Raw genomic sequence first — 15,754 nt, forward strand, 5'->3', positions numbered from 1 at the left:
AAATACGAACGCGCCGGTTTATTTGTGTCCATTGTGTGTGAGCAGCGTGTATTACCATCTCCCCCCGCGAGCCTGACTGTGTTGATCAAGGCTATTGTAGAGCCGGCCGGTGTGTCGTGACTTTCAAAGGAAGGAGCTGTTTCTGATTATCCAGATGTAAGGCTGTTCTTACAAGTGCTGCCGTTTACAGGCATGGATGATCACTGTTAAAGCTCCCTGCGCTCAGGTGTTTAGGAATGTAGGTGAGGTTTTAAGAGTACTTGTCTGTGAGTGGCATAAGAATGAGTTTATGTGTGACTTTGCTTGTGCACAGCGTCTGTGCTATTATTGGCTCTACTTTTATACTGTTTGCAAGGGATTCCGCTAAATTTCTGTCGGTAAGGTAAAACACTATCAGTGGCCTAGTGATGAGCTGGCTGATTCCATTTTAGAGTGCTTCCTTTATTTGTGAAACGGTCACGTTTGATCACCTTTCAGGACTGATGCAATTGTGCGAACGCTTTCTTCCGTTAACCCTAAGTGCATTATTTGAAAGCCACCATGATATCAGAGTTTTCCCATGTTCCGCATTGTTTATTTTTTTAAAAATCACTCTTTTTGTGCAAATTGGACCCACTGGGGAATAATAAGGGCAGATATGTAGCAGACATGAAGCACCCCACAGGGCATTGGGGCTGCAGTTGGCTCTGCATTGTCAGGATTCAGTACCCAACCACAGGGCACCTCACTACCCTGTGTGTGCTTAACAGAACCACCCCCCCCACCACAAACTCATAATACATCATTTCAGAATGCAGTTTCAGTAGAAGCGCGTTATGGAATATTGAAACTTTAATCTCCCCCCCCCCACCCCTCCCCCACTTCCTATCAAGGGGGATCTTGTTATCTCGTTTCTATTTTCCAAAATTAATTACTTCTGTTAATGAATTGAGAACAGTATGCAATAAATACTCGCGCGCATTGATATGTAAATTAATATTGTTGTGCTTAATCTTCCGCGTGCCTCTGACATTGGTTTCGCATGGCCAGCGAATTCAGTCGGGAGATTGTAAACGTACAGTACATTAAAACACAAACAGTACCGGCGTCATCATTTATGAAAAGCGCGGAGTTCACACACACGGTCGTATTTCCGTCCGAGCTGTGAGAATACAGTTATCCCGTCGCCGTGGATTTTTTGGTTCATTTATACCGTGCCGCGGAAAGCCGTCTTATCCTTCGGAAATGGCAGTTCGGAAGATAAATTGAATCCCATTTCTGTTTTACATCTTGTGTGACACTTCTGGCCGCTTATCAGCTTTCGGTCATTACGTGGCCTGGCAAAGCAATGGGCCTTTTGGCCGAGGCAGACGGTATTTATCATGATAATATGCGGCTCAGGCTTTGGGTTCGAGGCCTGGCAGGGAATGCAATGAGTCCTTATTTCGGCAGAAGCGTCTTCTGAGCGGGGGTGCGGGGGTGTGCGCCTTGTGGTGATCACAGTGCGCGTAGCCGGGGGACAGAGCGCTCTCTCCAAACTGAACACAGGGACACCATCTTTTTTTCCTCACCCTGAATATCCTTTTTGTATTATTAAGTTGACTTCAAAAGGCTAACATTATATTCCCGTTATTATTTTGTCTTTTTCTTCTATTTTCTAGGGTCTGTATTTGTTTATGGTTGCCCCTGATCTCTGATGAAGTCTGTCATGTGACGTCATTGGCACATGGTAAAATGCTCTGCGTTAAGTCAACACTGACAGTGTCCTCAAGGGATAAAAATGCACTCTTTTGGTTAACACTAAATATTTGTGTTATGTTGAGTTTAGAGCTTTTATTTTGTAGATCTACTTAACCCTTTTTTGTCTCCTGTCATACAATCACATATTAATTCAGAAATGAAATTGTTGAGAATGATGTTGTGGCCACATAGATGCGGGATAGTCAAATTTCTTTAACTTAGTCATAGTATTTTCTCCATATATATTCCCTATTGGTGACATTTTCTGACACAACAGGGAAAAAAACAGCTTTTTAAATTGAAAAGTAAACAACATGCACTCACTGCACGTTAATAATTAAAGACTTCAATTTGAGACTGATGAATTCATATGATGTTCATGGTGTTTTTTGTTGTTGTTTTTAATACTTTGAAAAGCTGACATGGATATATGGCATTGAAAGTAAAGTTTTAGCCCTTGAATTATAAAAGAGGAAAGTGCTGTTTGTTTTTTCCCCTCTTACTGTACTGAGACTGCTTGTCCAGTGTACTCCCTCTGGTGTGGTCTGAGAACCTCTCCCTGTGAGGAACACGACTCCTCCTCACTCTTTGATATATTTGCACTTGCCTTGTGTAGTATATGCAGTCCATTTGACTGTTGACGTAGATTTTTTTGGAAAGCGTGTATTTCTCTGCGATGGGGGATGTCCGTGGTTAGCATCGAGGAACAGAGGGACGGGGTTCGGCAGGCCAGCAACGAAAAAAAAATCTCTTTCCTACCATCCTCTCCTCAGAGCGGAGTGCATTATGACCTCTGAACTTACCCATAATCCTCCCTGCCAGCCTGCCCAAAACCAGCGTGGGATTAGATGATTCCAGGACGCAGATAGAGCGTGTAGGATATTGGCGCACGGCCAATGGTGTGATATAGGTCAGGGGTGAGGGTCATGGCGGGCGTTACCGTGGGAACCTGACGTGTGCTCTGTGATTGAGTCGCAGTCACGCCTTGCAGCAGAAGGGTTCCGGTGCGTGTTTGGTTGCCGAGCTGCGTGTCGGGACGTGAAAGCGTCCGCGCTTCGTCCGGACGAGGCGCCGCGTGAGCCGTTTCCAGCGGCCCGCGTACGACGCGAGCAGACGGGCCTAGGGTGCGAGGCTCGCCTGAGGTCCCGCTCATTCTGTGAGCCTTTCCACCGCATCGCTCAGTATTCCGCACGCGCCGCCCCCCATCCCCCCCCACCCCGCCCCCATCCCATACCGCAGCCAGGCGTGAACGCAGACGTTAGGGAGACCCTCGACAATGGCGCTAACCCGCCGTCTCTTCTTCTCCCTTCCTCTCTCCGTCTTCCTCTCCTTCCGTCCTCCCCCCAGTCGCTCCGGACGCGGACGTGAGCTGACGGCGGCGGGCCCGCAGCCTCATTTGCATAACGACGAGCGGTGTTCTGTCAGGGCTTGGACGTCGCCGTGGTGACAGGTCTCCGGCGTGAAAATTTTAACTTTCCATTTCGATAAACGGGGAACGCGAGTGACGGAGAGGGAGCTCGTCACCTTTCCCCCTGACGGGGGGTAATAAACAGCCCCTCCCTCCACGAGCCGACCCACAAGGCCGCCGTTCCGTTGCGTCGCTCGTGATCTCATCTTGTCCGCTAATGATTTAGGAGCTCCACGCTCCCGTCCCGCGCGGTCCGCTCCTGCGAGCCAGAGGACCGCGCTATAGAGGCTGCTGATTGGCTACAGATTCGCCGTGGCGGGCGCAGGTTTCCAACAGGTCGCCCTCTGATTTAGGAAGGAGTACATTAATCACGCCGGACCCCCGCTACGGGTGGCGATGCCAGGACAAGCTTTGTGAACGCAAACCGCGAGCTTCGCTCTTCGCTGGCTCGGATTTGTAAGGTGACGCCGTGGCGAGTTCCCGTGGTTGAAATGAACTGCATTGGCGACGCACGCCCATGTTTAAGACCGCCTTCAATGTCCCGGAGTTTCTCCCTCCTCTTCTCTCTCACTGACTTTAAGCGCACCTTTATTCACGCTGTTTATGTAGCAGCTATCGCCTTGCCGGTGCATTATGGGAAAGCTGCACCCAGCTTTGTGCCACTTCTCTCGCTCGAAGAAACGCGTTGATTGCCTGATTACGCGTCTGCCGGTTTCTTCACATTTTTCAACTGCAACCGTGTAAAAGCAGAGCCGGTCGAACTCTTTTGATAGTTTAGGATGTAAAAATGTACCCTCCTAAACTCTTATGAGTCGGGACTGCGGTATCGGAGAATGGTGGTGGGCGTCTTAAAATGCCACGACCAAAATCATTCACTCGCTGTTCGGTGGTTGCCATCAGCTGGGAGCCTGTGCAGTGTGAACTCAGGGGTCCCGCGGTCCTGCTTTATGCTCATGCATACTTCACTAATTGGAGCCCTTGTGCTGGATGTCTGCTTTATGTCGAAAATTCCCCCATGCGTCTGAAATTGCTCAGCCGAGAGAGGAGCTGGACTCCTGGTGGGTAGTAATCTGAAGGAAAAAAAAAAACCAAGTAAACCGTCATTACAAGTTTTTGTACGTTTTTTTTTTTTTGTTAAGTGCGATTCCTTGAAAGTTTAAGAAGTTGGAAGCGCGAGCCTGAGGTCTCGGCAGGGCTTGTGTCCCTTAAGCCAAAGTGCACTGGCACGGAAAACGGGAGTTGGCGTTTTTTTCTGGGGCGGGGGGGCTGACTCAGGCTCCCTTTGTCTTCACCGCTGTTGATTTTATGACTTTTTCGGAGCACAGACCTGCAGCCATGGCGGGCAGGAGGCGTTAATGAGACGTGTGAGGTCCTTACGGAACGGCCGCCTTTGGCCCTGAAACAGGAGGGGGGGAGAAGATCTGAGCCCATGCATGAAGGCATGCGATTTATACAGGGAATGGGATGCCAGCCTGAAGAGGAGTCCTGTACTCATTAACACAGAGGTGTTAAACTCCAGTGCATGTGCTCATTAACACAGAGGTGTTAAACTCCAGTGCCTGTGCTCATTAACACAGAGGTGTTAAACCCCAGTGCCTGTACTCATTAACACAGAGGTGTTAAACCCCAGTGCCTGTACTCATTAACACAGAGGTGTTAAACCCCAGTGCCTGTACTCATTAACACAGAGGTGTTAAAATCCAGTGCCTGTACTCATTAACACAGAGGTGTTAAACTCCAGTGCATGTGCTCATTAACACAGAGGTGTTAAACTCCAGTGCCTGTGCTCATTAACACAGAGGTGTTAAACCCCAGTGCCTGTACTCATTAACACAGAGGTGTTAAACCCCAGTGCCTGTACTCATTAACACAGAGGTGTTAAAATCCAGTGCCTGTACTCATTAACACAGAGGTGTTAAACCCCAGTGCTTGTGCTCATTAACACAGAGGTGTTAAACTCCAGTAAATCTGCTCATTAACACAGAGGTGTTAAACCCCAGTGCCTGTACTCATTAACACAGAGGTGTTAAACCCCAGTGCCTGTACTCATTAACACAGAGGTGTTAAACCCCAGCGCCTGTACTCTTAACACGGATATAAAACGTCAGTCCTCGAGGGTAACAGAGGCAGCGGGGTGCTGCGATTTCCTTTCACTCGCCAGCCAGCTTAGGCCTTTGAAACTGAAGATTTTCCAATCAGGGACCTGAATGAATCTCTTAAGCGCCGATACAGGCCAGAAATGGCCGACGCCGCAGCTCTCCAGGAGCCCGCAGCCCCTGCTCAAACGCAGGTACGTGGGATATAAGGGTTCCATTTAGTCCAGGAGTGCCCTCAGACCGCACGGCTTGCGCCCGCACGCGCTGTATCGGTGGGCCTGCTCGCCGGCTTCTTCGCCGCTGAGTGGCTCTTTAGTTTAAGTGGGGCTCCAACACGAGAGTCCTCCGCGCTGATAAAGGACATCTGCTCCTTCTCCTCGGCCACGCGTTAGCGCCACGTGCGGCTAGCGCGTCTGGCCAAAACCGTTATCCGTCACTCGCTTTCTGCTTTTCAGAGGGGTTTGCGGAGCAGTTGCATTTCTCCAGTCCGTTTTCGTTTTTGTTTTTTAATTCAGCGCTGTTTCTGAGAGGAGCGGGCTTCAAGGAGAACGATGTTTGTCCACACGGCTCCCCGGGTTCCCCTTCAGAAGGAGGCGTGGGCATCTGGTCTGAAAGGATACCGACGGCCCAGACAGGAAAGGGGCGCGAGCCCTCAGAGGCTACTCTGATGGAAGTCTCCAGCAAGCCAGCGATTGGCTGGAGACAAGGCGCCAACTTCAGCAACAAAAAAAAACAAAACACATGAACAGACACGCGTTCCGTGCGAAAGTAAAGGATGTCCCCTTTTCTCACGAGCGCGGCGATAGATTTATAGCTTCATTCTCTGTGGCCTTGGGTGACGGTTTATACTTTGTAAGATGAGTTTTCCAAAAAAAAAAATGAAATAAATAAATAAGCGAAAAAGGACTGCAGGCCCTTTAGGGGTAAAAATAACAATCTTAAGTGATATGTTCTTCATATGTTGACATCTAAATATTAATACGCTTGTTATTTGGGTTACCCCAGGCTTTGTGGGGGGGGGGGCGGGGGGGGGGAACAGGCTGTTTCGGAGAGAGGGCCGCCGCGTGTGTGCGGTTTGGAGGGAGCGGAGTGATTTAGAGTCGGGTGTTTATCAGAAAGTTCTCTTGGCCCCCCCCAGGTAGCCGGGCCCGTCTCTGTGCTGTGCCAGCGCGCGTCTCGATGATTAATTATAGCGCCCGAGCGACACGCTGGCTCCCGAAGAGCGCATTTATGAGGGGGGGGGGAACACAAAGCCCCCGGCTCAGGAGCGCGTAACAGATAGAAAACTGCGGGACGGCCTGATTTGAGCGTTCCTCTTTTTCTACGGAATCGCCTCTTTTCATTTGTGTGCCGGTGGATAATAATTCCGCTATCAGGTCTTGACTCAATCGTTCACTTTTGGGGATTCAGACCTGGTTGTTGCCCAAGTCTCCTTTTTGTTTCCTCTGTGAAGCATCCTTGTGTAAAAAGATACAGTGTACAAATAGAAAAGAGTTGATGAATCCAGACCGCATTAGTTATTAGTTTTTATTTTCTGATAAACGCCGATTCTATGCAGGCCCTGTCAGCTTGTATCATAGTTTGAGATGTCTGTGTTATGTTGTGGTTTTGTTTATATTGTTTGAAAGAGTGATCCTATATTCTGTATACGTCCATAATTTTGATAATAAATAAAATATTGATCACAAAAAAATAAAGGTCCATTCTATAACTGGTTTCCGTATGTGAGTGGGTTATGTAAGTAAGGTAAAAAGTAGTCTAATCCCCCGAGAGGTATAAACCAGCAATGTACTGAAGCGATGTTTGGCTGTTCCTCTTCAATAATGCATTCGTAGTGTCGGTGATTATTTTGATGGGTGAACGGTTTGCCTGCGTTTGTTGAAAGAGCACGGAATGCACTCTCCTGCTCACCTCTGTGCAGCGTGCAGTCAATCTTCAGCCATCAGTCAATGCGAGAGCGCACAGAGTCAATTAGTCAGCGTTGACCTGGAGCTTAAATAAAGACCCACAAGGGCTCAAGGAGAATTAAGCTATGCGCCGTATCGACGTGAGAGGTGGGGGAGATGTACCAAGGCCAGCCCTGGAGAATCTGTTCCTCACAACTACTTTTTCTGAGAAATCTTTTGAATAGCCCAACTGCTTTCTCTCTTTAACAAAGCCGGCTTCTGTCTCACGGAAGCTGTCAGGTTCATCACCTTTTAAAAAAATGTGTTGCAGGTCCTCTACCTGCCACCAGAAAGCACACACAGTGCATTTTGGGAAATTTAAGTGTGCTGTGGTCTTAGTAGTTCTTTGGCTAACAGAAATGAGCTGTTTATGTCGAATGACTTTACCACCTCCTCTCTGAACCATATCATGGCTGTGCTGTATTTTTAGAAAAGTGATTATGATTCATAATGGCCATAGGGTGACATTGTTTATCACATGAAATGGATAGGAACAAAAACAAAGTGTCACATGATCACTCTAAGTTAGCATATTTCACTTACAAGTCACTTCAGACTTCAGTCTCTGCTGGCTTTTGCAATTTCCTTTCAATTTGCAGCCAATTTAGGCCTTGTTAACAAGGTGTGCAGGCTCTTTAGCTAATAGAACACATCAAAAACCTGCAGACACAGTAGCCGTTCAGGGTTTGAGTTTGAGACCCCTGCTTCAGAGCTTTAGTGATGTCACATGAACTGACCAAGGAATGTTGGTAGCGGGTCTGGGAATTTTGGTAGCCATATCTTGAAATGTTGGTAGCCAGATTTTGGAATGTTATTCTTGTCACTCCGGTGGATGGACTTGCGTTGTCTTGCAGTGTAAGTCGCTCTGGATAAGAGGATATTGCCAAATGAATGTAATGTAGGGTCCTATGATGTGCAGCCTTGCAGCTTTTTTGATGCCTTCTCGTCTGAGGTCCATCTTGGCATCACGGCCGCCCTTCAGTCTGACCTGGCTCTGGTCCTATAAATAGCAGCGGCCCAACAACCTTAGCAGGTATTGATTTATGTCCATAAAACACCCTGCAAAAACAAACGCTGATGGATGGACTTTGAAGGTACGAGTTGTTTGCAAGAGTGCGCTTGTGAAAACAGCAAAAATCATTAAGAAAACAAATCATCAAGAGGAAAATGAGTACAGATTGATTTGATGTGTTGTAATTAACTGGTTACTGTGTTTGCCCTTGCGTTATTCACAACCGGCTTTCATTCTCTACAGTTCTGCGACATACTGTTTTGTATGCAATTGTATAGTCACTGCTGCTAAAAAGAACATGCAAAAGCACTGGGACAGTTATGTCATATTCATTGTTTTTCCTCTGTGCTAATTACATTTGTATCAAACAATGACTTTGAGGCAAAATTCACGTTTGTTTCGTTTTTTTTTATTTTTTAAACAGACATTGAAATATATTACAACATTGCCATTCATTGCTATTCCAAGTCAGCATAAGTACTGGGACAAATGCCCATCAGCTGTTTCATATTTCACAGGTTTACAATATTACTCTGTTCAGAAATATAAAACTATGAGTGTCAGGGCATGGTTTATATCCTTTGGAAGCGTTTGTAGAGTCAACTTTATGAGCTAAAGGCAAGGCAAGAAAACTGCAGAGGAGGGCCGGGGAACTGAGCATGACAACCAAGAAAGCCATTGTGATGATGAAAGAAAAGAAAGAATCAGTCAGGGCTACTGCAGAATGGTTGCGCTTGTGTCACCAGTATGGAATGCCCCAAAGAAGAAACTAGCTGCTGGAGGACTTAGTAATCACCAGCGGTCAGACCGTCCAAGGAAGACATCAAGAAGACATTAGAAATGACAGGACGATTATAAAAAATCCTAAATTGTCAGTTTGACAGTTTGAGTAATTGCTAATGATCTCCATACTGTACGGTGGGGGTGAAAGTATCGCAGGACGCAGAAGACTGAGAGAGGCTAATTGAAGGGGCTCCACTTCCACATGCAAACCTCTGGTGAGAGTGATGGAAAGCTGAAAGTGTGGAGGAAGAGACGGGCTGCTCTGGGCCCTCGGCATGCTGCTTCACCTGCCAACCACGGTGGAGGCGGCGTGAAGGCTTGGGCCTGTATGGCTGCACCTGGACCCGGTTCACTGGTCTTCATTGGTGATGTACACCAGGGACGGCAGCAGCAGAATGACAGCTGTAGCGTGCAGAAACGTATCGTCCGCCAATGGTCAGAGAAATGCCACCATTGGTCGGTATTGAATGATTTGACTCAATGGATTTGACTCGCTGAAAGGCATTTTGTAACTTAGTTCAATACATGTTAAACAGATGTCATGAAATAAATGTAGATGTGCTGAATTTTGCCTCATAGTTGTTGTTTGATTTGAAATACAAATATGGTGCAAGGGAAAAAAGCAACAAATTTGCCACGGTTGTCCCGATACTTTTGCATTTAACTTTAGCTCCATTACTGAATTTCTCCAGAGAGCATAACGGACGACTCCGAATAAAATGGATGTGTGAAGCATACAGTGTGTTCTTTGTCATATTTTATGTATTGAATTGTCTGTCTCACTGAAAAGCTTTGTTTGTTTGAAACAATGCCAAGAACTCTCCCTTCCCTCAACATACTTTCACTTACTGTTATTGACTTGCAGTTGCAATAGCTGGAAAAATAAAATCACTGTGCCTAACTGGCATGAATACCACTGCCTTAATGGTATTACCTGTAAACTGGTAGCAGGTGGTAAATATGATAAAAACTAGCCACGGTTTGTTGTGCTGTTATGTATTGATTTCAAAGCTGCTTTATCCCTGTACTGAAAAAATTGAATATGTGGTTCAAACTTATAACAGTCTTATGAGCCATGTGTATCTCCCAATTTTCTGTTACAGCTTCCTGAAGAATAGAATGTGCCATATTTTTTATTTGTTATTAAATTTTTTTGTAACAAAAATATGGTGTGTTTTCGCCCAAAATGCCAGCGTCAGACTGGCACTTTTCAGTAAGCTGAGCGACTCGAGTGTGATTTCCTGCTACCTGGCGTCTTGGCTTTAAAGCGGGGCCCTCTTGTGATGATATCAGGGTTTGTGGCGGCGATATTGAGTGGAGTGCCACTCTGGAAAGAGCCCGAGATTAGTTTCGCTCCCCGAGAGCGTCCGGCGGCCCAATGATGGGATCTGGCGCGAGAGCGTCGAGCCGCCCCCCCGAGCGAAATGTCCCCCCCGTTTGAAACGGCCTCAGACGCGTCGGTCTCCCCCCTTACCCGTCTGGCGCGTGCGTGCTGTCATCGCCGAGGACGGCGGTGACCGACGAGCCGCTCAGTCGCCGCGCGACGTAGGGAGGCCTTCGCTTCGTCACTCTCGCTGGTTCGACGAGGTAAATGTGAGCAGGGCTTCCCATGAGCCTATGCTCCCCAGCCCATCATCATATAAGGAAGGAATTTGCTTGCAGGAAGTGGCGTGTTTAGACTGAGGGGACTGCGTTGCTTCTACAAACAGCAGCGTTTGCTGTCCTGTGGAAGGAATCTGGCAACCTCACCGATCGACTTTCATTGAGGAAACAAGAGGATATTAAAGAGCGCAAAGCCTATAAAAGTCATGCTATTGCTGTGTCTGCTGTTATAGCTGTTTGCGACTCTGTGATGCTGCATATATATATATATATGTGTTTGTGGGTTCATGAAATCTCACTGTCCCATCACCAGTAAATAATCTGTTTCACAATTACACAGCGCGCTAAGGAGGCTCCAATAAAAACTAGCAATGTCATAAAAAGTGTTTTAAAAGAGAAGATAATTTGCCTCTTTGGGACTTAGACTGTGCTGTCCCCTCAGACCCTCTGTCTGTGAGTTCCTGCTGATAAGCATCATGTTTGACTGTGTAACAGAATGTGCTAGAAAACGCTGCTAGCTAATCTGTGAAAGACTGTGCTGAACTAGTGACAGACAAGGCAAGTGAACCGTATTTAGCCCCCTCACACAGCAGTCACATAGTACACCCATAGCTTACCCGGATTTATTAGCACTTAAACGCACCAGGCAATTACCTAGCGCATCTGTAAGGGCTTAGCTGGGGAAATGAATGTAATGTAATGGAGAGGAGTATCATTTGTTTTAACGCTAAAGTTCCAGTGATGTAAATACTCTGGTTCCCCAGAGAAGAAATTAATTTGAACAGCGGTACTTTGAAACTTGCCAACGTTGATTAGTCATAATCAAGCTGTTTCCACACAAAGGATAATGAACAGCAAAATCCCCTTATGTTATTTCCTCTTTTTTGGACCTTTTTTCCCATCTCTCCCCCAACTACAGTAGTAATCTAATCCAATTTGCAGGAGATGGTATTGAATAATGTTTCTAATTGAGCCAGGATTTTATTCGGATATGTATTTTTTTTTCTCTCTCTCTCTTTCTCTGTCAGAAATGTGTCTACTGTCGTAAGAGAATCAAGAAAGTTTCTGGGGCGTGCATCCAGTGCTCCTGTGGGCGGTGCCCAACGTCCTTCCACGTGACGTGCGCGCACGCCGCGGGGGTCACCATGGAGCCGGACGATTGGCCGTACGTGGTGTTCGTCACTTGTCACAGGCACCAGTTGCGGAGCTCAGCTGCCGTAAGTCCACGCCTACAGTGCCCACGGAATGTCAGCTTTGACAGTTAAACTGCCGTCGACTTTGAGGAGAACATTCCAGAATGAAGCCACTCCACATCCCTGGGTTAGCTGAAATTAGCTCGCGTAATATATTGCTAAATTTACCCAGATGAACAAGAGCAAAATGGGTTCCAGCAGTTTCCCAAAAGCAGTCTGTTCCTGTAGACTTAATGTCATTTTTATGATGTCTTTGCTTGCTATGGTCAGAGGAGAAAAGTGCAGGGGTCATAAAGTAGAAGTCCAGCCATGCGTTTCTTCCACCCATGAACTCAGCTAGCAGATTTCACCAATTCGTTCTACCTCCTGGCTGAAGAGTTGTGCTAATTAGCAAATCTAGGAGATTGGAACAGAACACTGGGGAGGACCTTTTCTTTCTGAAGATGCATTTTCCACCTCTGGTTAGGGCGGGGTTCTGTGAGGCCGATGCAAGGCGGGAAAAACGTGTGATGTCACGCGATGTAGGGCGGCAGTGCTGTGTAACGGATAAGGAACTGGTCTTGTAACCTAAAGGTCACAGGTTCGATTCCCGGGTAGGACACTGCCATTGTACCCTTCAGCTAGGTACTTAACCTGCATTGCTTCAGTATATATCCAGCTGTATAAATGGATGTAAATGCTATGTAAATGTTGTGTAAGTCGCTCTGGATAAGAGCACCTGCTAAATGCCTGTAATGTAATGTTGTTTTTTTCTCTCTCCCCAGAAGAGCACAGCTTGCAAGAAGGACATCGAGGTGGGGCAGACCGTCATCGCCAAGCACAAAAACCTGCGCTACTACAGCTCGCGGGTCGCACAGGTCCTGTCCCAGACCTTCTACGAGGTCATGTTCGACGACGGCTCCTTCAGCAACGACACTTTCCCAGAGGACATCGTGGTAGGTTGAGCCCAATTTTTCAACCCTTTTTAGCCGTTTGCTGTTTTGAGATCTCTCCTACTAGAAGAAGAAAAAAACACGAACTCTGCAGTATTATGATACAGCCAAGGTCAGCGTGGTTATTTTATTTCAAACATCATCTCTTCGTGTAGGTGATTTTGTAATATACTGTGCTCTTGAAAAAATTCAGGTGGGCCCTGTATTGAAAGTGAATGAAACATTTAAGGAATTAGCACTTCACTGACTTCAAAATAACTGTCAGAGGACAAGGAGTAAGACGTACACATAAAAAAAGTGCTTTACTGTCCTAACGAATTATTCTTTTTAACAACAGCTGAAAAACTGTCTCAATTTGTTATTCCAGTAATCTTCTCTTCTCTTTATTCTAAACTATTTTGAATCTGTTATGTTTCTTTGGGATCCTTCTTGCCCACACACTGAAGACAAGTCATTGTTACAGTACAGTACATGCAGTAGAGTACATCGTTGTTTTCAGACCAAGGTCGTTTTATAGAAGGTGGGTTTGCGTGAGAAATTCCTTCTTTTTCAGGGAAATGTATGTGAAAGTGTTCATGGTGGGTTCAGGTGCGAGTCAAAAGAAGCAGCTGTGAAAGCGTGTCTCTTAAAGAATTTCTGTAAAAACACTGAGAGAATGTGAAGCAGGAGGAGCAGAAAGCTCTGAACTGTGCATCTGCTGTAGCCTCTTTCTCCTGTAGGACCAAAATGATCTTAAGTCCCATACCTTCTAATTAAGAGAAAGAGAGAAGGAGAGTGTGAGAGAGAGAGAGAAAGAGAGGGAGCAGGAGATAGAGCTGGATATTGAGAGGAGAGAGAGAGCAAAAGAGGGGAAGTGAGAGAGCGAGAGATTGGGATAGAGAAAGCAGGAAACTAAATGACATGCCTGTAAGAATCATTGGCAGTTGATAGTTAATCCTGAAATGAAAAGCCTATCTCTCAGTCAGGTGCATTGGTCAGTCAGGCTTCTGTGATTGACTTCTGTTCCCAGTGCTGACTGCCCGCCCCCACCCACCCACTCCCCCCTTGCCCCCCCCCCCCCCCAGCCCACACTGCAGTACAGCAGGGTTATCGTTCTCCTGCACCAGGATGCAGGATTAAGGATGAGTAAAGGTCATTTGTACAGTCACACCCCTGGCCCTAGCTCTCTCAGAGTATAGCCAGTGCAGTCACACGGCCTCGCCCTCTGGCACGGTACTTCTTCCGGAACTTTCCCCCATTCGAAAAAGGCTGCCTGCGAATTGTTCAGAAAGCACTTCCAGCCCTTCCATGTCAGCCCTCTTCTGTCAAAAGTGGCGACCACTCTGATTGGCCTAAGGGAAATGAGGGAGGGGCCAAAGAACCGAGGCTCCGCCTTACATGAATTATACCCTTGCGTACAGGATCATGAGTTGAATCCAGTGTCACAGGGTAATTGATGTGGGTAGATTGTTTGGTTACTGTATAAACATCGTATTTGATGCTGAGTTGACAGAGAGAGTCGGGTATTGTTTTTGTTTTTTTTGAGGGGGGTGGGGGGGAAGTTTCTCCCCACTGACGTTTCATCTCAGCAGTCGCTCCATTGTCCTCCCGCTCCCTTTCCTGTGTGGGTTTGCTGTGCGCCCGCAGCCAAAAACAGCGCCGTTTCGGCGGGGCAGGGAAAATGGGGGGAGATAGAGCTAAACCCCGGTCAGCCGGTTCAGGCGTCCCGGGCGTGTAGACGAGGCCGCTCCGCTCCCGTGTCGGGGGGGAGGTAGGGAGGGGTGATTTCTCTCTGTATGGCTGCCATACACCATCTGATCTTTGTTTGTCTGAGGTGTGAAATCGGCTGCTTTGCTGTTCCTGTGATTGGGATCCTGTTTGGATCGTCTGGCAGGTATCCGAGGACAAACAGCTCCGTGTGCGTGAGGGCCTTCAGTGAGCACTGTGCGCCATAGCCTGTCAAAATGGAGGGGGGGGGAACACCCAGTCACTCTCCAGGGTGGTGTTTTATTTATATATATATATATATATATATATATATATATATATGTTGTAGCACTACACATTTTCAGTTCATTTTTCATATTTATTCAAGCAGTTTAGATTATAATTCATCCTTTGTGCTTTTCGGGGTTTTTTTTTTTTTTTTATAAAAATCCACTTATTTTCCAGAAACAGCCATCTGTTTGCTGACACGGTGAGAAAAAGCACAAACCTCCCCGTTCCTCGAGCACAGCTGCACAGCACATTTCACTGCAGTAAACTGCACTCTGTAGACTCCAGTTTAGGAACGTGCGCCTGGTATTTCAACATAAAACTGCTAAGTTCAGATAGTTTGTGGTTCGAGCACTTGGGGCTGTGTCATGATCTATTAAGCGCTAGATCTGAGGATCAGAACTCCGAGAGAGCGTTAAGTAAGATGTTCTAGTGTTAATCCCCTCCGGCATCCCGGCAAGGATCAGCGTTGAGTCTGCGAGCTTTTGTGTCCCCGGTGTTGCTACAATTATCCCGTGTCCTGACTGAGACGGTGTCACACCCCGTGGACCGTTTTCCCATGAGAAAGAACGCTCCTCTGTATATACCGGCAAAAGTTCAATCCAGAAAATAACATAATTCGGTCTGACACACTGATCAAAGGGCGCTGTCTGTGGGCTGTGGCGTTAAATAAAGAATGGCTTCTGAGCAGAATTGGGAGGCGCAGGGTAGATTTTAGGGGGATCAGATCCCCATGCCGTTACCGCCGATGTCCTTCTGTGTGGTTTAACGGCAGACTTGGCGAGGACTTCAGTGCAACCCCAAGTCTCCTGTTTCGCCCCCTTTTTTTAAAGCGTACGGTCGCACCAAACAAAGTTTTGGATTTTTTAAAATGAATATTTATCTCGGTTTTATTCCTTGCCAGGCCCTTTCAAAAAAAAAAATTTAAATAAAAAAAAAGAAATGAAATGCAGCGTCTGCAGAACGCGGGGGATCTGCATTAATTTGACTTTAGCCCCCCCGCCCCCCCCACCTCATCATCCTCCTTATCGCCCTTCACCCATGGTCAGCCGAAAACTCCCATCACTCACCCCGGCAGATTCCCTGTCA

General features: G+C 46.9%; 1 protein-coding gene across 4 annotated transcripts in view; it reads left to right on the forward strand.

Annotated features, from left to right (window-relative positions):
* LOC135259941 (lysine-specific demethylase 4C-like) overlaps positions 1 to 15,754 on the forward strand; it is a 128,263-nt gene that overhangs the window by 97,675 nt on the left and 14,834 nt on the right. For 3 of the 4 annotated variants that reach the window (XM_064344906.1, XM_064344902.1, XM_064344905.1), the window contains exons 15-16: positions 11,595 to 11,783; positions 12,524 to 12,694. In XM_064344906.1, the coding sequence (XP_064200976.1) occupies positions 11,595 to 11,783; positions 12,524 to 12,694 (360 nt within the window). The remainder of the gene's footprint in view (positions 1 to 11,594; positions 11,784 to 12,523; positions 12,695 to 15,754) is intronic. The other variant, XM_064344904.1, reaches the window with a different exon arrangement.

Source organism: Anguilla rostrata, chromosome 7, assembly GCF_018555375.3.
Source record: "Anguilla rostrata isolate EN2019 chromosome 7, ASM1855537v3, whole genome shotgun sequence".
NCBI classification, from domain to species: domain Eukaryota; kingdom Metazoa; phylum Chordata; class Actinopteri; order Anguilliformes; family Anguillidae; genus Anguilla; species Anguilla rostrata.